The following is a 22,006-nucleotide window of genomic DNA, read 5'->3' as shown; positions in this document are numbered from 1 at the left end:
AAAGTTGTACTTTTTGAAATGTTTAAAGGTTTGAGAATCATTAAGGTGTGCTTTTTAATGAAGAAAATATTTTTGTTGAGAAATTACACTTTGAATTCAAGTTTATTTGTAAATATAATAATTATTCAAAGCAGCTTTACTAAAGCGTCACCTTGGAATTATAAGGTTCTATCTGCGTTCTGAATGATTTTGAGATATTGAGCTTCAAAGTTTTTGCAATCCATAGCAAACAGTATGTGTGTAACATCTGTTTTTTCAAATAAAAAGTCTTAAAATGTAAACAACTATAAAAAAAAACATCCCATAATGTAAATAAGTTGTCGTTTATTAAGAATATGTCAATAACTCAATTTTGCTCAAAATGTCAGATAGAACCTTATAATTCTAAGGTGACGAAAGGTGTGCATTATCACTACAATCAAATTAAAGTTATTTAAGCATGCAATTTTATGAAAAAACCTGCAGTTTTATATCATATAGGTGATGTGTATGTGCACGTTTAATGAAGAGTATATGTGTATTAAGTGTATGTGTTGTCCTCGAAATCCTTGATGGTTGGCATCATCTCTTCACAGGTCTTGAATCCCATCAATGCCACTGCACAATTTCTAGAGGCCTTAAAATGGGCATGCCCAGGTGGAAATAGAGAACAAAGAAAATAATTAGCGCAGCTGCTGTTTTTGAAGTATTTGAAGAAGAGAAATTGAATGTCAATGCGAACATGAAGTGCTTTGTATGATGATAGGAGTTATATAAACAAACATAGAAACAAACATATAAAACATAGAAGTATTTCTAACAAAATGTCTGGTGCATTAAGACAGGAAGATTGTGTACAGGTGGTTTGTCAAACCCACTGACCGGCATGGAGCACACTCACGCATCATATTGTTATATGATGCATTAAATGCTTTAAATGTACAGAACTGTTGAAAGATTTGTCAAAAATGACAGTAAAGATGTTTATAATCAGTTATAATTACTTTTTTTTTGCTCCCCAGCCAATTTGGCCACAAAAGTATTTTACTGGCCTTTCAGAACATCTAGCAATGTTAAAATAATTAAATAATATTAATATTCTATAGATGGACATTATTTATGAAGCATAATCTGCTAAACAAGCTGATACGGATAAATTTCATCTGTATTTTGCAGACTGAGAGGTGTACAATTCTAGCCATAAAATTCAAATAAAGGTGGTTCTTTAGAATTCTATATGAATCAATTCATGTTTATTTCTATAGCGCTTTTACAATGTAGCATAGAAGATGATAGTAATTTGAAGCTGCGTCAGTCCAGTCCAATAAATATTAATAATTAGAAATGTGTCTTAAGCACCAAATCAGCATATTATAATTATTTATGTAGAATCATGTGACACTGAACACTGAAAATGCAGTAATAAAATATACATTATTTACAATTTCTGTGATATGTTACAATTAGGGATGCTTCAATCGATCAGCCAGAGATCGGTATGGACCGATAATCACATTTCATGACTCGATTAGTACTCGATTATCTGGCCGATCTCTTGAACCGATCACAAGTGTTTGTTTACGTGTTTACAAGCAGAGGATATATAACAACTGAAATCATTTTACATATAGGAACTGAAACTTTTATGTTTACAACAATATTGCAAGTTCATTAAAACCTGGCTGGAAAGATTAGGGAAATAAAAAAATATATTCTTACTTGAATATTTAATAATAGAATTTATCGTAATACAATCATATCTGAAAATGTGCTTTATGCATTATAAATCTTAAAGCATCAGAATTGGAACTTGGTATTGGCTGATGACCATGACAAGGAGTTCGTACTATCAGCTGCAAAAATTCTGATCACAGCATCCCTAGTAACAATATTACCATATTACTGTATAGCTTGTTTACTGATAAATAAACAAATGCAGTCAAGTGAAGGTGAGCAAAAGACTTTTCTTTTTAAAAAATGAGTCAGAACTCTGATGATTTCTGGCATATCTGGGAGTTTTTGCAGTTTGTATATTCATAAAAGGGTAAAATAAAAGGGAAGAGTTACTAGCCAATGGACGATTGCATAATAGATGCCTGTATTATTGTATATGATGACCTGAGACACCTATATCACTGTTTTGTCATTGAAAATAAATAAATAAATGTAAAAAATAAATAAAAATAATAAAATAAAGTGGCACATTGGTTTATTGGTGAGCACTGTTGCCTCACAGCAAGAAGAGCGCTGGTTCGAGCCCCGATGGGGTCAGTTGGCATTTCTGTTGGGAGATTGCATGTTCTCCCTGTGTTTGCGGGGGTTTCCTCCGGGTGCTCCAGTTTCCCCACAGTCCAAACACATGTAGTATAAGTGAATTGAATAAACTAAATTGGCCCTAATGTGCATTTGTGAATGCAAGAGTGTATGGTTGTTTCACATTACTGGGTTGTGGCTGGAAGGGCATCCGCTGTGTAAAACATATGCTGGATAAGTTGGCGGTTCATTCCGCTGTGGCGACCCCTGATAAATAAAGGGACTAAGCTGAAGGAAAATAAATGAATAAATTAATTAAAACTATTTTTCAAACATTTCCCTTTATAAAACTTTCCGACCTTAAACATTTGACAGCATCATTTGTTTCTTTTCTCACTGTTATGAATGTTAATGCAAAGGACATTTGTGAAACATTTTTTTAAACACAAGGACCAAAGGTCAGGGAAGGCCTTTAACCAGAAGTAATGCTCTGTCATGGACATATTCGAAACCTCTAAATCTTTTATATTTTCTAATTAGAAAGGATTTTCATCTCAGAAACACACTGAATATCAGCTGTTTCTTATTACAGACCTACAGAGAGATTTAAATGAATGCAGTTGCTCACAAAAGAGGGACTGAATCATCAGTTTTATTCAAACTGTCGAGGGTGAACATCAGGCAGCCTCCAGCATTTGGAATAATAAGAAGGAGCATTTAAGCCCAGCGGGTTTGATAAACCATATGCAGTGTCAAAACCAACATTTCGTGATTTATAATCCAGGAATGCAGAATGTACATCGTTACAATGCTTGGAATACAAAGGCCTCCTTATAAGTATTCATGCCATATCATTTTTGAGAGAGAGAGAGAGAAAATCTATAAATATATTTTCAACAAATATATATTTTTGTATAGGCTATTTATATATTACGATCATTTAAAACATATTTCAATGAATATTTTTATAAAGCAGAGATGCACGAACTAGGGCCCGCAGGCCAAAGTTGGCCCATGGGAACTTTGATTTGATTTGATCCCATCTGAGAAGAGAAGGGAATGATGGGAATCCTTTCGAGATTGTCAATTCAAATTAAATGTAACCCTTTGTTTGTTTTATTGTTAAAAGCTAACTGAAATTAAATGTTTCAATTAAATGGTGTAAATTAATCAGATTTAGTTTCAAATGTACATATTGTCACCCGACAATGCAGAGACTTTGGTGAGCAAATCAAGGCAAAGGCAGATTCTGCTTGACTAGTGTATTCAGTGTTGAACTCCACTATGTTGTAAATGTTTTTATTGCAATAATTTATTATTTAAAAACGTATACTGCATTAGTTAATACGATTTAAAGCAGTTTTACTATTTATATTGAAATTTTATGTAAATATATTACGAAATGACTCATGGCACCTTTAATGTAATATAAATTGTTGTATTTACCTTCCGCCCACGGCTCTTAATGATATTTGGTTTTTGGTCCTTCATATGATAATGTTTGGGCACCCCTGATATAAAGAAAATACATTAACATACTTTTTTAAATACAATATGTTTCCCTCCATATTCTTTTGTGAGGTTAAAAAAACATTTTATTGACACCGCAATACATTTTAAATATAATTTGGTACATGAAGATTAAAATGATATATATTTTACAAATTTACAGGGAATCCCACACAAAATACACTAACGGTCAAAAGTTTGGGGTCAGTACGATTTTTAAATGTTTTAAATTAAGCTTCTCCTGCTCACCAATGCTGCATTTATTTAATCAAGAATACAGTACAAATTGTGAAACGTTATTGCATTATAAAATAACTGTTCAAAAGTAGTTTATAATTTTATTTAATAATTATTGTAGTGATTTTAAAGATGAATTTTCAGCTTCATTACTTCAGTTTTCAAAGTCACATGATCCTTCAGAAATCACTCTAATATTATTATTAATAATTATTATTATAATTACTATTATATAATAATATTATTATTAATGATAATAGTAATAAAAACAATAATGACTTCATTTGAAACTACATACAATATGAATGCAGTTACTTAAAGTTTGAATAAATATTTAACAATTTAACAATATTTTTACATTTAAAAAAATGAAATGAAAAAAAAACTGACCCCAAACTTTTTACCGGTAGTGTATATTTAGCATATATTTAAAATACATTTAACCAGAACATTTTACCGTATGGGATGGCATGTAAAATTGCAAATAGCCATTTGTATTATAGGCTTGTAGCCAGCCTCCTAAAAGGTTTTTTTCTCAAAAAGTAGACCTTTTTGCAGTTATTCACTAGGTTATTATAATTATGAGGTTCAAATACTGCATTTTACTGACATTTTAAGCTTGTCAGATGGTTATCATTACTACACTTTATGATGTAACAAATATTTCCTACATTTTTCTCAGTGCTTACCATACTATTTTATGTTTACAAAAAATATATGTTTATTTACAAATGTGCATTTAAACTGTAAGTTATAACAGTTTTATAAATAATTCAGTGTGAGTAGAATTTTAGAAATATGAAAAAATACTTTTTTAATGCTAGTTTATCATCCAATATAAAATAAAAAACAAACAATAAACAAGTAGGAATCTGTTCAAACTTGTTTTAAATTAAAAACTGTAGCCTATAGGCAAATAACACACTGGCCAGCACATTTCCTCAGTCAGAATTTGTCCATTTAAATAATAATAATAAAATTTGTCCTAAAGCCTTCTTTTATTGGCTATTTTCACAATTTATGATGACATACTGTCAAAAATAAGCTCATATAAGGGCCGAATTCTGAACTTTTTCAGCCAACCGAACCCCCCTTGGCAACGGGCCATGACTAAAATAAATTTGATTTCGTTCTCGGCTTTTCATGCGTGCTCTCAGCGCCATCTAGTGCTCGTACCTCGCCACAGCAGCGTTTCAATCCCATCCTGCACCGCGAGCACCGCGCCGACTCCGAGTCCGAGCTGTCTGTCTGCTGCCAGGGGCGGACATGTTGGGGCGGCCTGCTGGAGGACAGTACAACACATATTTCTGAATTTACCCGAGAAAGCGACCGCGGAGCAGAGACGGGACGCCATGGACGCCGTCAACGCGTTTAATCACGAGGTGTGTGCGTGTTCTGGAAGATAAAACGGCTGCAAAATGGCGGTTTGGTGAACACAATCGTTCAATGTGTTGCAAAGGGCCAGACCAGATGAAGGCCTCAGTGTTTAAATTGCGTAGCTGCATGCTGTGAGCTTGGATATAGCTGACCACAACACCCCGTCCTTTTATTAGTATTAGCCTAAATCAATGGATATGTGTATTACGATAGGTTGGACGCCATAATAGCAGGCCTGGCTATCATAATAGATAGCATGATCTGCTGCTGGACATTTTGCATGATAGTTTCTGCTTTCGTACGTCTGATCTAGCATGTATGAATCACTTCTGTACTGAAGTTGTGTGATGAGACACGGACTAGTTCTCATGTTGTTTACAGTTACCGAATGCTATCTGTGCAGCCACGAGTTTGCAGTATTTTAGTTCATTTAAGGAAACAGTCGTAATCTGTCACAGTTCATTCCGTCTGTAACGTAACTTCGTATTGTTCGTTTATGGTCGAGATAACTAAAACAATAATGAGCGCTAATAACGGCTAACTTTAATTGTACAAAAATGTGTCCTGCCGACGATAGAAAAATGAAAAAGGTTGCTTATTTAGAGTTGTTTTTCAGGTCCCATGGGGGTTTGCATAGAAATGCCGTCAAATTTACTTTTGAGCGACTCTTTTTGAGGATGTTTTTGTTACTGTATCTTTAAGAAATGTAAATGAGCTCTATTCTAACCTCCGCCTACTGGAGTTCAACGTTATCAGAGAAAGTAAATATTGAGTTTATATTGATATGAACTGTTATTTGGTAATGTTTTTACTTGTTAATAAAGGCATAATTCATTCTGAAATTAAAATGCACTCACCCTCAGAAGGTTTTAAACCCTTATAAGTTTGTTCGTTTTTTCTGTTGAACAAAAACGATATTTAGGAAAGACAAATACTTGTAAATTAAAAAAAGATATTTAGGAAATACAAATACAAAAAATTTGTAGTTTTCAGCTTTCTTCAGTATATACACACACACACACACACACACACATATATATATATATATATATATATATATACAAATACATATGTTGAACAGAAGAAAGAAACTCAATCAGGTTTGGTACAAGTGAAGGGAGCATAAATGATGACATTCAGTTTTGGGTGAACTGTCCCTTTAAGCATATTTTTCCAGATTCCTCCTATTGGTCAGCTAAACCGGTGTTGCCCAACCCTGTTCCTGAAGGCACACCAACAGTACACATTTTCAACCTCTTCCTTATCAAACACACCTGAATCAACTGATCAGAACATTAGTAGAGACTCCAAAACCTGAAATCAATAGATCGGAAAAAGGAGACATCCAAAATATGTACTGTTGGTGTGCCTCCGGGAACTGGGTTGGGAAAGACTGAGCTAAACCAACAGTCATGGCCTCAACACAAACTCAATCACTGTGCTGTTATGTTAGGGACTGCTCTGAAATGCATAAATTGATCACAGCAGCTCCTGACCCTAAGCTATAGACTACTACTTAGTTGACGTATGCTCAGTCTATAGTGTTAGCATTAAGACTGAACATGTAAAAAAGAGACGAAAAAAAATTCGCCTTTGTCTGTTGGGTTTTTTTAATAAGTAAACAAATTTTTGAGGTAAACATAACTTGATTTTTTTTAAGAGTTTGTTTACCCAAATATAAACATTCTATCATCATTTACTCTTCCTCCACTTGTCACAAACCTGTTTGTGTTTTTCTGTTGAACACAAAAGAATAATTTTGGAAACTGTTTGCCGTTGACTTCCATAGTATATGTTTTTTCTTCTATTGATGTCAATGGGAATCGCTTTCCTATATATATATATATATATATATATATATATATATATATATATATATATATATATATATATATATATATATATATATACTTTAAAGTTTTGCTCTATAATGTAAACAGACACATCCTTATCAAAAAACATGACCTTTGAAGCGCTTGCGTGTATTATACAAAATGTGCATTGATAATAAGTTGCAAAAAAAGAACGTTTGAGGTGGTGTATGTTACAGAACAACATGTTAAAATGAATTCATTAAATGAAAACTCCCATTATAAATTCCTATTGGAAGCTTGGAGGGAACACCGCAAATTATTCTTCTAGGGTTTGACAGCATACTTGCAACCCCTTTTTGTGTATGCGGTGGTCTTTTCCACAAAAATATGTTTTTGAAGCTTATGCAGTGATGAAATTGTCATAGTTCTCAAAAACATGCATTTTGAAGTAAATTTTCAAAAATCAGCATTTTCAGATCCCCAAAAACACTGTTATATAATTTCTTACATTTATATAGTGCTTTTCTGGACACTCAAAGCGCTTTACACGTTTTTGGGGGGAATCTCCTCATCCCCCACCAGTGTGCAGCATCCACCTGGATGACACAACGGCAGCCATATTGCACCAGACCACACACCAGCTGATTGGTGGAGAGGAGACAAAGTGATGAAGCCAATTATGATATGGGGATGCTTAAGAGGCCATGATGGGCAGAGGCCAGTGGGCAAATTAGGCCAGGGTTAAACCCCTTCTCTTTTTGAAGCACATCCTGGGATTTTTTAATGACCACAGAGAGTCAGGACCTTGGTTTAACATCTCATCCGAAAGATTGCGCTCACTGAACAGTATAGACTCCCCATCAATATACTGGGGCGTTAGGACTCACACAGACTGCAGGTTGAGCGCCCCCTGCTGGTCTCACTAACACCACTTTCGGCAACTAGCTTTCCCATGTGGCCTCCCATTCAGGTACTGACCGAGCACAGCCCTGCTTGGCTTCAGTTGGCGACCATGTGAGAGTTGCAGAGGGCTAGCTGCCAGCGTAATAAATTAAATGCCAAAACATTGTGTTTATGTTAAGTTAATGTTAAAGATATATGAAATGTGAGGAAAGTCACAACATCTTTGTTTTGAGAAGAAAGGAAGGAGTTTTTTTGACAGGTTTGTTCAGTTTGCTTCTCTGATTTGCTGAGATTTTCTTTCCTGGCGAAACCATGAATATTTTTCTAATTAGGAATTTTGCATTTCAGCAGTTATTTAAAAACTAAGATGAAGTAATGCAGATTGGTAACTTGACCAAAAAGCAAATACCACTGATTAACCACCCCATAGCTCACAGTAGATCTGTCTTTAATGCTGATATCATTATACAATTTGTTTTGTTTTTTTGTGAAGAAAATGATTGGGATTTGTCCTTGAGGAAACCAGACTGTTGCATTTCATAAACAAAACAAATCACAATGTTTATGTTTCCAGGAAAATCATCAGCGTATGAGAAACGGTTATTATAGTGTTATAGTGGTCTCTGCATATTGAAGTAAAATACGAGGAAGCATTTTACCTTTCAAATACAAGCTTTAGAATTCCTCCTTTCAATTAAACATCCAATAAAATCAAGTCTGAATGTGGCAGTCAATTACAATCCAGCATGCTATGGTACATCTGTATTTGTAAACAGTGTCATAAATTATGAAAGGCCTTCTGTTATTTCATACTAAAGTGTGTCTGTAAGCTAGAATATGCCTTACAAAATCATAAATCCGTTGGAAATACAATGCTGCTCTGATGTATACTGCTATGTCTTTAATATATACAGTATGTAGGACAGACTTTTCTTGGTGCTTTATTATGATGTCAAAAAGCTTCAGTATAATTTTCAGTATCTATAAAAATGTAACACACATCATCCTTTTGATATAAAATATTTTAAAGGCAGTGTTAAGTGTGATTGTTCAGTAATGATGTTTATAGTCTTCCTGTAGGATCTCAAACCTCATTAGCATCACATGCATTAACACCACTGTACATCTTGTTTATATTGCAGTTGTTCTCCTTAATGGACACCAAGCCCCCCATCTCGAGGGCCAAGATGATCTCTATCACCAAATCTGCCATAAAAGCCATTAAAGTAAGTCTGTCTTGTTGTTGATCGCACCCATCTTCATAATGGATACTTAATATTGTTTAATTAGAATATGATTAAAATCTGTGTTTACCTGCTACCTGTGAGGTTTATAGTCAAAGATACTTGAATGCAGTGACACATTTGAAAACATTTTGTCTTTCAGTTATACAAGCATGTTGTCCAGATAGTGGAAAAGTTCATAAAGAAGGTAGGTGCCTGTCGGAACTTGATTAAAGTTGAATGATTGTTGGATGTATTTAGTTACTGAATGCTGTTTCGCACACAGTGCAAACCGGAGTACAAAGTTCCAGGTCTCTATGTGGTGGATTCCATCGTGAGACAGTCACGGCATCAGTTTGGAGCAGATAAAGATGTGTTTGGACCCAGGTTCACTAAAAACATCACAGGGACATTTGAGAATCTATGCTTGTGTCCCACAGAAGATCGGGTGAGAGTATTTAAATACAGAGAGTATAAGAGATTTATTCAGACGTGTCATTGTATAACTAATGATTTGAATATTCATGTGATATTTTTCAGAGTAAGATAGTACGTGTGTTGAACCTGTGGCAGAAGAATGGAGTGTTTAAGATCGAGGTCATTCAGCCTCTGTTGGACATGGCTGCTGGATCCAGCAGCTCCTCAGGCTTAGACAATGGCCCAGATGCAGGTAAGACACATTGTGAAATTTATGGTCATTTTAATGCACTTTTTTATTGAGGGGAGGTGTATTCTGATATTCTGATACCACCTTTTGACAGTTTGAGATTGGTAATATATTCTGCTATTTTTTTTTTTGTGCAAGAAATGTGAAAATATGTCTTAAATTTATGAAATTGGGTTTTTTTGCTAATAATTTATTAAGGAAACTTTACATTGACTAAACGTAGCTATAGAAACATTAAAGTAGAAAAATATAATACAAATATAGTATTGTATATTGTAATAGTATTCCAGTATGTTGTTCAAATTAATGCTGCCCTGTTTTAAAAAACATTAACAAACTTATTGACCTAAAGTATAGCTGTTTTTAAAGCATTAATTCACTGCAGTATGATTTTACCTCAAAATTAATCATCATGTCTTTGTAAATTCTCCAGAATTTCATTCATTATCCAAAGTTCTGAACACAAATGAAGATATGTTTAATCAAGTTTGAGAGATTCCATCTCTCCATTGAAGGTATATTTATGATAATAAATCATGATGATGAATAAATCTAGTTTTTCATGTATCTGGAAAGACTAGACCACTTTGTGATAAACAAATATAATTTTGGTTGACTTTCATTCAAAAATATAACACACTAATACATTCAGTCTGTTTTAGCATGTTTTATTTTTTGATAAAAGCCAACCAAAATTGTGACTTCAAGTTTCTCGTTGATCAACCAAACATCCTTAAGCTTCAGTGGCCGAATTTTATTAGTGAGTCAATATTTAGATGTGAATAAGCACATTAAAAAGAGTCTCTATGTTGTGGATTCCATCGTGAGACAGTTACGGCAACAACTTGGAGCAGATAAAGATGTGTTTGGACCCAGGTTCACTAAAAATATTACAGGGATGTTTGAGAATCTATGCTTGTGTCCCGTAGAACATCGGGTGAGAATATTTAAAAATAGAGATTATGAAAGATTCTCATTGATCAACCAAACATCCTTGAGCTTTAGTAGCCAAATTTTATTAGTGAATCGATGTTTAGATGTGAATAAGAGCATTAAAATGATAAAAGAATTCAGATGAAAGAATTCTCTTTTTTTAAGTGAACTCAGTTTTGTGGTTATTCTGATTGAAGCCCTAATTATTAAAATGTATTTCTGTAAATTAGCTTAAACTGTTAATTTTTACTGAATCAAATCAGATTTGTGATTCTGTGATTTGTGCATCAATAATCAAAACTGTTTCCAGACTTATCATGCAGGCCGTTTTCATATATTAAAATGTTTTAGCTTGTTACATTTAATAAAACAAATCTACTAAAATATACAAGCTTATTGTCAATGTGCTTCTGCAGCTTCTCCACAGTCTCCCGTGAGGGAACAGGAGGCTCATCCTGTGGTGGCAACAAACTCCATCGTAGCAGCTGTGCCTCAGCTTCAGAACTCAGATGCCTTTGCTGCAGTTGCTCAGCTGATTCAGTCTTCTCAAGGACAGCAGGTTAGTTCAAGTAATGGCATTGCACTGCATTTTCTGCAGAACTCACTGCAAACATGTACCATATACCAAAAAATTAAATCTGTTGAGACAGTCATGGTTACTGATGCTTTCTGAAGCTTCAACAGATGCTGCAGAACTTTCAGCCACCAGGGAAACCTCAGTCTCCAGCGGTGGACAATAACAGGAGTCATCTCCATCTACAAGCCCAGGCTATAGCACCCCCATCCACCGTCCCACATCAGCACATCCATCACGCACCACAGACTGTGGAAAAGAAAGCCACCTTCGACAAGGTGAAATATCAGATCCAATGTTTTTCAACTTACTCTTTGGTACTTAAAAGCACACAGAACTGCTCATCTGAAAACTATTGCAGGAATTGGTCAGTAGTCGAATACCATTCTAAAGTGGGTTTTTATTGAAATTTAATTGTATATGACCCATTTCATATTGATCTAATCTAATTTATGTATTTGGTTGTTTGTGGTTTTTAACTGTGTATTTATTAATGAGATGTTTTTGCCATAGCTGTTATTGACGATATGGCATTAAATAAAAATAGGTGTCGATGATAATGATCAACAGAGACATTAAATGGATTTAAAGTTACATACATGTTCATTAAATACATGATTAAAATGATGCGGTCCAAACCTCTATCACTCTTTCCACAAAAATATTAGCAGACTGTTGGTTTTTGAAATTTAAAATAACTAGATATCAGCAGATATGCATTATTTCTGATGGATTAAGTAAAATTGAAGACTGGATTAATGATTTGTTGTCATATGAATGAATGTAATGTAATATTTATATTGATGTTTATAAAATGGCACAATAGTACTACTAATAATACTAATGTATTATTTAGTACATTTTTAAATTTCCATGCTCTTTCAAAAGTATAAAAAAAAATCTGAAGAGCTTTATCTTTTAAAGAATATGTTCAGTTGTTTGTATTAAACATGATTTACATTTAAATAATTTATTTGTGTATTTTTAATATTTAACAGATTTTAAGTGCTTTAATTGCCTGAGAAATGCTTTTATTTTTAAACAAATTAGCCTATATTTGCCAGACAAAAAAGGGTTATTCAAATCTTTATTAAAGATAATGCTAGTATGTTGTTTTGAGCATCTAAAGAGAGTCAAAAGATATTGACTGTGCCTTTAAAAAAAATTTTCAGACACTTCTGGACCGCTTTGACTATGACGATGAGCCAGATGCTGGAGAGGATGCCAAGAAGGAGGAAGCGCAGTCTGTCCAACCTGCTATGTATACAGCATCTCCTTTACTATATGATGAAGTCCACAACATGCTTACATTTGAGCAAGTTTTACAATTTGGTTAATTTATGTTTTCGCAGGGGCTTTCCTGAGCAAACTGTCCCAGGATTTCCTTCAGCCAATCAGATGCAGCACTTTCAACAGCATATGATGGCTGTATCACAACGCCAACAGGTAGATTATTACAACCTTTTTTTGGCATTAGGCATTTTTTGCCTAAGATTTAATCCGATGACATTTATCTGTGATTTATTATTCCCTACTCATGTTTTGATTTTCATGTGCTCAGGTTGTTCTACCTTCAAATGGACAGGTTCAAGGCTTTGGTCTAATGACTTCTCAGCCGTATCCAGGCATGATGCCTCCAATGGGGCAGCCAAACGCAGCTTTCCCTCCTCAAAATGACACCTTCAATCAACTCATGTCTGCACATGCGGTAAAAGGATTTTGAACATTGACTCATGTTTAACAGAAAAAACTGCCATTGAATCCTAAATTAATCATTATTTGATTCTGTAACAGGAAAGTCTGATGAATTCAGATGCATCCGCAAGGTCTGCCCATGAAGACAAGAGGTCTAGATCACGCTCGGGGTCAAGGTGTGTACACACAAATCCCTATGAACAACACCAACCATCCATGTAAAACTCACAGTTTGTATTTTGAATCCTTGTGGCAAGGTTAGGTGGTGATGAAACGTTACATTTGCTTACATTTACATTTAGACAGTTTTATTTTACTTTAACTGACTTAAAGAGGGGCATCACGGTGGCGCAGTGGGTAGCACGATCGCCTCACAGCTAGAAGGTCGCTGGTTCAAGCCTCGGCTGGGTCAGATGGCATTTCTGTGTGGAGTTTGCATGTTCTCCCCGTGTTCACATGGGTTTCCTCCGGGTTACATTTGCATGGGTGCTCAGGTTTCCCCCACAAGTCCAAAGAGATCGGGTACAGGTGAATTGGGTAAGCTAAATTATCCATAGTGTGTGTGTGTGTGTGTTTGTGTGTGTGTGAATTAGTGTGTATGGATGTTTCCCAGGGATGGGTTGCAGCTGGAAGGGCATCCGCTGCATAAAACAAATGCTGAATAAGTTGGCGGTTCATTCCGCTGTGGCGACCCTTGATTAATAAAGGGAATAAGCCGAAAAGAAAATGAATGAATGACTTAAAGAGATAATTCACCGCAAAAGGTAAATTCTGTCATCATTTAATCACTCTTTACCTGTTCAAATATAGTATTTTTATCTACTATGGAAGTCGATGGGTCCCAGCAATATCTTCTTTTGTGTTCAACAGAAGAAAGAAACTCATAAAGGTTTAAAACCACATGAGAGAGAGTAAATGATAAGGTAATTTTAGGGTGAACTCTCTCTTTAAAAGCATCTTGGCTTCCTACAAATATATGCTGCAATTTACCATTACACACAACAAAAAAAGTACTTATATTTGACATGCTTTTGCCCCTTGTCTGCTATGTTTAAATAACAAATAAATGCACAGTCATTTGTATTTTAACTCTGCATCAAAACAAAGCTTATTTTTCTAGGATGACCCAGAATAACCCATCAAAATATATTAATTTCTTCTACAATTTAATTAAGTTGTAAATCATTGTAATTGTATATCATCGTATTCTGTGATCTGCAACAAAAACATGAAATCTCAGAAAAATATAGTAAATTGTAAGTGGTGGTGTTGTTTTTCAGGTCTCCTAAAAGAAGAAGATCTCGATCCAATTCTCGGTCCAGACGAATGAGGCATCGACGATCTCGCTCTCGGTCTCGAGAACGGCGGCGTCAGTCGCCTCGCTCGCGCTCTCAGGAAAGGAGAGACAGAGAAAAGGAAAGAGAACGAAGACAGAAAGGCCTCCCTCCTGTTAAGAATAACACTCTCAGTGGTAAGAAGGCCACTTTCACTTCTAAGTATGCAAAACACAGTACATAACCTTAGATTTGGGCGATTCAGCGAAATGAAATTGCAAACACATTTATGCAAATCTGCGATTGTCATGCTCATCTTGTCGGGGAAGCATGGTTCTGTGAAATCTCTGAGGATGGATAGAGGGCGCTCTTGTGTGGAGGCTAGGGCAAGGATGATTGATGCTGCTCTTCATTGCTGCTCCAATCACTTCAAAGTGTCAATTCTCTATAGTCCATTAATGCTTCATGACTGCTTCAAAGGAACGAAGGGTGTAGTGGTGAAAAAAATTTTTTTTTGGAATGCACTTCTGAGTCATCTCAACAAGACAATCAAGGAGGTGTGTTTTTGACACACTTTTATCTGCTGGTTGACACCCACAAAACACTAATATATGAAATCTGAAAATATAAGTAGATTGTGCAGGCTGCGCCTTGTGTATTTTATATTTGATTATTTATGCATGCATGTTTTAACGTATTTATTGTTTTAATAGAATTTATAATTATTTTATTTATAACTTTATTTATAAATATTACAGTAGTTTCCAATAGAAAAAAACCATACATACATTTCTAGGAAAAGTCAAACAGTTGTCTTTCTGTGTCACATCAAACAGTGGATCATGGGTGCCCGAAGTGTCCATCAATTGTACCCTTCAAATCCTTCATTCCGAAGGGCCCTTCAAACTAGCCAGTTTTGCACACTTTGGTTTGGAACAACACTTCAATATGGAGGTCATGTTTGTTTTCTCACAGAATTGCCATTTGGAGGGCGATATACGTATTGTTGTTCATGGATCGATGCTTAGATTTTTGGAGTGCATAATGATTCTGTCTTGAGTCAAACAACAAATAGGGCTCTAGGCTAGTTTTTAATCATACACTTTTAGTGAGCACGATGAAGTGCTTTCGGTCATTTACTGTAAGTGGTCAAATGAACTTGCATCACAGCTTGTATTCCATGCAATTAATATAAACATGTCTCACTCTGAACACTTCATGATTCAATTAAACATTTTCATTAAATCATTCACTTTATTAATGATTGGTTTACGTTCAAGTGGAATGTGTAAGGATTGGCAGAATGGCTGTTTATAAAGCATACAGCGCCTCCAGGGTTAAAAAACTGAACTCCGAATCGATTCAAGAGAGAATCATGATGCATTCAGAAAATCATTTCTCGATTTGCAATCAATTAATGTATTGTCTCTGGCCTAGAAAACCCAGGAAATCACCATAGTAATTTCTTAATAAACTGAAGATTTCACTGCTTTCACTGATTCAATTGAGCGAGCTTAGAGTAAAAACGTGTTGATGTGGTATTTTCACACGCTTTCAGATGGAGCAGCATTTACTACACAGAGCCGTAGTTCACAAACATTTGTCATTATCCCAGAATGATCTTAATTTTATTAACAACCAGTTAAATTGACTTTGAATGTGCGTAGCTTGTCCGTGTACTACAAACCTGGGTAGTAAATGCTGCTCCATCTGAAAGCACACACTGGAGATTTACCAGACAACATGCGCGTAAAAATCACCATTGATTAATCGCCCAACCCTATTGAACCTTCTTCCTGTTTTCAGTGTATCATTGTATTCCTCTCTTTCAGTGTGCAGCACAACACTATGGGTGGGTCAGCTGGATAAGAGGACACAGCAGCAGGACGTGGCCTCTATACTAGAGGAGTTTGGCCAGATAGATTCAATTAATGTATGTTCTGGATTATTATTGTACGTTCTGTTGTATGTGTAGCTCATGGATTTCTAAGCTAATGTCATGTGTTGTTTATCTGATTTTGAAAGATGATTCCTCCACGAGGTTGTGCCTACATTGTCATGATTCATCGTCAGGATGCCTATCGAGCCCTGCAGAAACTAAGCAGAGGTCCATACAAAGTCAACCAGAAAGCCATTAAGGTACAAGATGATATTAGAAAACAGATCAATTAAAATGAATGAAGTTCATTATTGTCAAATGCTCGGTTCTATACAATCAATTTTTTCTTTGCTTTACACTTTAAATTCCATTATTAAATAAATTAATCTAAATAGAAAATCTAGAAAATCTAAATAGAACAAACATGTAAGATACAAACAGTGCCAGAAATGCATTAGTGCAATTCACACACTGATCAAATAAAATACTAACATGCATAAATAATAATAAAAGTATTTTATAAGGAAACTTTTTAATTTTTGTTTTAGCAAGCATGCAATACATTTTTACAGGGTAGCTGCAGGGTCTTAAAATGTCTTAAAGCTAAATTGTAGACCTTCAAAAGTCTTAAATCTACTGAAATGTTGTGTTGTAGGTAAATCTTTTTTAAAGGGTCTTCATTTTTCTTAAACTTTCCTTACAGTAATATTTGCTTAAAAGTTCTCCATTTATTTACTGCTGAGGATACTGTCCTGATCTACATTTTTTATTATTAAATTATTGTTAATGTAGACTAAAGTAATTGACAGCTAGGTTTTGTTCTATTCTTGGTAAGGGTTATATGGTTTGTAAATAGATATATTTGAAAACGAATTAATTAATTAACGAATGAAAAATATTCATACAAAATTATTATTATTATTTTACATTTTTTGATAGGGGAAGTAAAAATCTTTTCTAACTGCGATATTCGAAAAAAAACTCCTTAGCCTTTAGCCCTTTATGAGTCTAAAATTTGATTCATAATGGTTTTAAAAAGTCTTCAAGCCTTAAATTTAAATTTAAACATGCAGAAACCCTGTTATAGCATAGATAGTTTTCAATTTATCAATTTATCAAAGAATTTATTTAACAATTTATCATTCAAGCTTACAACTGTTTGTATAAAATATTGAGTGTCATAAAATCAGCAAATTCTAACAATTTCTAAAGGATCATAGACTGGAGTAATGATACTGAAAATTCACTGTTGCATCACAGTATTAAATTATATTTTAGAACATTGAAATAATACAAAAAAGTATATACAAGTTGTAATTATATTTCATATTACTGTTTATTTGTAATAAATTTGATATTATATTCACATTCATATATTCATCACTGTGTTTTTCAGATTGCCTGGGCTCTAAATAAGGGCATTAAGGCTGAATTCAAGCAGTATTGGGATGTGGAATTGGGTGTTAGCTATGTTCCATGGTCCAAGGTAAAGATGGAGGACCTGGACGTATTCAGAGAAGGAGGGATGCTGGACTCTGACACTCTTGCGCCAGGTATTCAACTATTTGTCCAACCTGGACTATAGTTCCTGGCAGAAACAAATACATTTGTCTGGTTTTACAAAAATTGTTAAACACCAAAGCTTGCCGGGTAGCCCAATACCATTGTTTACTGCTATTTGTGTAGGTTTGATTTTAAAGAAGTGCTTTAAAGCAGGGGTGTCCAAATTCTGTCCTGGAGAGCCGGTGTCCTGCTTAGTTTAGCTCCAACTTGCTTCAGCACACCTGCCAGAAAGTTTTTAGTATATCTAGTAAGAGCTTGATTAGCTTGTTCGGGTGTGTTTGATAAGGGTTGGAGCTAAACTCTTCATGACACCAGCCCTACAGGACTGAGTTTGAACACCCCTGCTTTAAAGCATTGTTTTTAATTTGATACTCTTCTTCTGAAGACATAGAATATTAGTCAGCTTGATCTGTCAGCTTTGAAGACACACAATGACGTAAGATTGATCCTTATACAGAATGGCGAAACTCTCAGATTGAACAGAAGGGTGATGAGTCTCAGAACGGCCGGCCAGAGGTGGGAAAAGTGGAAGAGACCCAAACTGTCATACCTATGCAGGTAAAGCAAAATTCCCTGATTCCTCTGTATTCAAATTTGGGTTTGTACTATTTATTTATTCTTTTTTTTTAATTATTATTCATCATCAGGTACCTCCTGTCCAGCCAATAGGAGCAGTCGGTGTCCCACCTCCAGGATTCCCAGCACACATGAACATCCCACCACCCTCATTTCCACCTGGTGTTCCTCCACCCCCGAGTCCCTTCATGCGGCCAGCCTTTAACCCTATGCAGATGCCACCAGGTATAGAAATAATACTCACACAGTGTTAAGTATAGATGTTTGTGTCCATTTCCCAACACATTTTGTTATTTCTTTCAGGATTTCTCCCACCGGGTGCCATGCCTCATATGGGTGCTGCTGGCCCTCCTCCACCTACAGCTGGGATCGGGATGCCCCCAGGTGGGCAGTCTTCATTTTATAAACTCTAGATAATTTAATGTATTGACTTCAGCAGTAATTCCTCCATTGTAATATTTTGAGTAACACTAATCACATTTTGCCTTTTTAATTGCTGTAGTTGGCAGCTCGGTTGAAAACCTGTCGAATGATTCAGCAGGTCTGGGCCCAAAAATCAGCACTGATGGAACAGATGTGTTCAACTCAGGTGGGTCAATGTATAGTTTTCTTTAACACTAGATGTCTTAAACTCTAAATGGTTTTTTCCCAAATATTTTATTTTGTTTAATACAAAATTATCTAGAATTGAAATGTCTGGCCTTTTTTGGCTTTAATGGTTCAAGACACCATGCAGTACTTTTTTTTTGTTGTTGTTGCAGTTTCAACAGATTTAGATGTGTGTTGAGCATCAGTTAAGACAATGTTAGCACCTGTCAGCTTTAATTGTGAGGAAAATTTGATCATTTTGAGCTTTTGTCTGCTAATTTTGTCTTCCGGGTTTAAAATCATTTTTGGGGTGGGATCAATATCGATGAAATAGCGCGAATCTGCTAGTGAAGTGATGACGCAACGGTTTTTCATTATTATTCATAGCTGAGTTTACTTATCCTATGAAAAGACCCTGCTGCTTAATTATTTTTGAGAGCACGTGCTTTCCGAAGGCAAGGTAGACCTGCCAAGCTGTGAGACGCAATGACTGGGTGAGACCGCGTCCACGCACAGCAAGCAGCATTTAGCCATTCATGAATGGTTGTACGTGTTAGTTTGTTGCAAACAAATGTCCTGCTTATTTTAAACACGCCTACATTTAAAATGGCAACCACCTAAATATGAACTATAATAAAAACTGCAGAGGAGGACTTTACAACTTTATTCAACAGTTTCTTCTCTTCAGTATTAGTTAGATGTGCATTCATGAATAAACAGAAACTCTTTTATGTCTGAATTCCACAATTTCATTAAAATCTCTCTCAGAAATCTCTCTTCGAATGTCCATCATATAGAAAGATCTTTGGCTTAATATGGACAGGCAGAATTCATATTTTCTGAATATACTGTACAAATGATTTTCACTTGATTAATTTGTCTTAAATTTGAAACTTCATTAATGCTGCAGGAAACCAGGTGCCTCCTGGAGCTCCACCAGGGATGGGCATGCAGTCTCCTCCTGGTCTTCTAGGCACAAGGCCAGGTATGATGCCTCTTCAGCGACCCCCAGGGATGCCACCCCCGCACATGCAGCGATTCCCCATTCCCCCACCCCGGGCTGGCATGCCACCCATGCCACCACAGTTGATGCCACCCAGGGGTCCACCTCAGATGATGCACCGCGAACCTCCACCGGGTGGTTTCAGCATGCCTCCTCCACCTCATGGCATCCGGGGCCCTTTCCCACCTCCCGGACCTCACTTTATGAGGCCGAGCATACCTAGGCCTGAAGGGCCAAATGATCATGAGGCACGACCTTTTAGAGGAGAACGTCCCGGATTAGGAAGAGGCAGAGAACAGGACTGGTTTGGAGGACGACGGCCTTTCGGTGAGGGACGTGGTGGGGAAAGACCAGATGGACGTGAGCGGTTTGGAGGCTGGCACGAGGAGCCGGAAAAACAAGGTGGGTGGGAAAGAGAACGCAGGGAGGAACGCTGGAGGAGAAGTCCAGACGGAGAACGGGAACGAGGACGCGATGGTGGAGAGCGGGAACGAGGGCGCGATGGGGGAGAGCGGGAACGAGGACGCGATGGTGGAGAGCGGGAACGAGGACGCGATGGTGAAGAACGGACCAGACGCTCCGCAGGGAGCAGAGAGAGGAGCACACGCTGGGACCGGGACGATAGACTCGATCGATTGGGTCTGGCCAGCGAGGAACCCAACGAGAGACTCGCAGCGAATACCAACGAGCCCAGTGCAAACCCTACTAAAGAACTTGCTGAAGCCAAGCCAGATGTTCCAGCACCTTCTGCTGCAGCTACAGCAGACTCAAAAGCTTCAGAACCCATAGCAGAGAACAAATCTGAAGAACAAACACAAAAAGAGAAGTCGTAGAGGCTTCTTTATTCACCAAGACCACATGAGCTTCTCCTGTGTCAGTGCTAATCTTGAATACTGCTGGCTAAAAGCAAAGTCCAACTGTTGTGGGACGCTTTATGCATATGAGAATTGCTTCGTCATCACAAACCAAGTTTTTCAGACTTGTCTTTTGGCAAACGTGGAGCGTTGCCTTGTGAATTTATTGTTCCACCTCAATGAAGCTTGAATGTTGTATTAAAACTGAAGATAAGGAAAAGAAACGATTAATTGTTTGCTGTACATATGCTAACATTACTCCAATAATGTTTGTAGATTTTGACTGGCTTTTTTTTTTTCAATGATATCCCTGTTGAGTTTCAATATTTGGAAACGCTGACTAAAATAAGATATTAAGACCCTTTTGCTGTAATGTTTTTAACTTAATGTTTACAACATTCAAAAAAAAAAAAAAAACGACACAAGATGTTTTTATCATTTTTAAGTTTTTGGAGATAGGAACTCCAAATATTTCAGCGATAGGAGGTGGTTTTAATAAAATATTTTCATACCAAATGAATGAACTGGTTTATGCAAGTTGTTTTTGACATTTATTCTAGTGTAGTATTTGTGCCAACTAGTTGTGCATTTAAAACTAATCATGAATAAAAAGAAAACTGAGCCTTTGCTGAGCTTTTAACCATTTAGAACCATTTTTATTATGATTTGTGCTATTTATCATGTGACACTGTGCAAAACCATTTGTAATGGTTTGAATAGGATGTCTACAGTATATGAATAGGGCATAACTGTAGAATTGGAGGATGGCATGTGACCATATGTTAAGGTCAAAGTGACAAACATGGTTTTGAAAAATCTTTTTTTATTTAAGAATAATACCACAAGACTGGTTAATTCAATCCAAAACAATAATATTTACTCACTATTCACTCAACATCAAGTGGTGTAAACTCTGTGTGAGCTATTTGTCTTATGTAAAGCACCTAAGTATAGACAGTTTAAAGAATAATGGAAACGGGTAGCCTTAGATATCCATAGTAGGGAAAAATTTACATGAAATTCAATGCCTACTGGTTTCTAACATTCTTCAGAAAATATTGGTCAACAGAAAAATTCAAACAGGGTTGCAACAGGTGAAAGGTAA

General features: G+C 36.0%; 1 protein-coding gene across 2 annotated transcripts; it reads left to right on the top strand.

Moving 5' to 3' along the window:
- The first annotated feature begins 5,214 nt into the window (after positions 1-5,214).
- scaf4a (SR-related CTD-associated factor 4a) lies at positions 5,215-21,482 on the top strand. Of its 2 annotated transcripts, none has more exons than XM_056467582.1 (20): positions 5,215-5,360; positions 9,215-9,298; positions 9,459-9,503; positions 9,582-9,743; positions 9,836-9,965; positions 11,312-11,454; positions 11,580-11,747; positions 12,642-12,730; positions 12,822-12,915; positions 13,031-13,177; positions 13,264-13,340; positions 14,445-14,635; positions 16,271-16,371; positions 16,464-16,577; positions 17,714-17,870; positions 18,338-18,438; positions 18,528-18,681; positions 18,760-18,840; positions 18,959-19,045; positions 19,955-21,482. In XM_056467582.1, exons 1-20 carry the CDS (start codon positions 5,331-5,333, stop codon positions 20,878-20,880), a joined length of 3,081 nt encoding a protein of 1,026 aa, XP_056323557.1. In that variant the 5' UTR covers positions 5,215-5,330; the 3' UTR covers positions 20,881-21,482. The 2 variants fall into 2 exon arrangements, with proteins under 2 accessions (XP_056323557.1, XP_056323556.1); XM_056467581.1 differs by having other exon boundaries at positions 11,571-11,747; positions 19,955-21,481.
- Positions 21,483-22,006: the final 524 nt, after the last annotated feature.

This window comes from Danio aesculapii, chromosome 10 (assembly GCF_903798145.1).
Source record: "Danio aesculapii chromosome 10, fDanAes4.1, whole genome shotgun sequence".
Classification (NCBI taxonomy): Eukaryota; Metazoa; Chordata; class Actinopteri; order Cypriniformes; family Danionidae; genus Danio; species Danio aesculapii.
The sequence above is the reverse complement of the archived record's forward strand: the minus strand, read 5'-3'. Positions and strand labels throughout refer to the sequence as shown.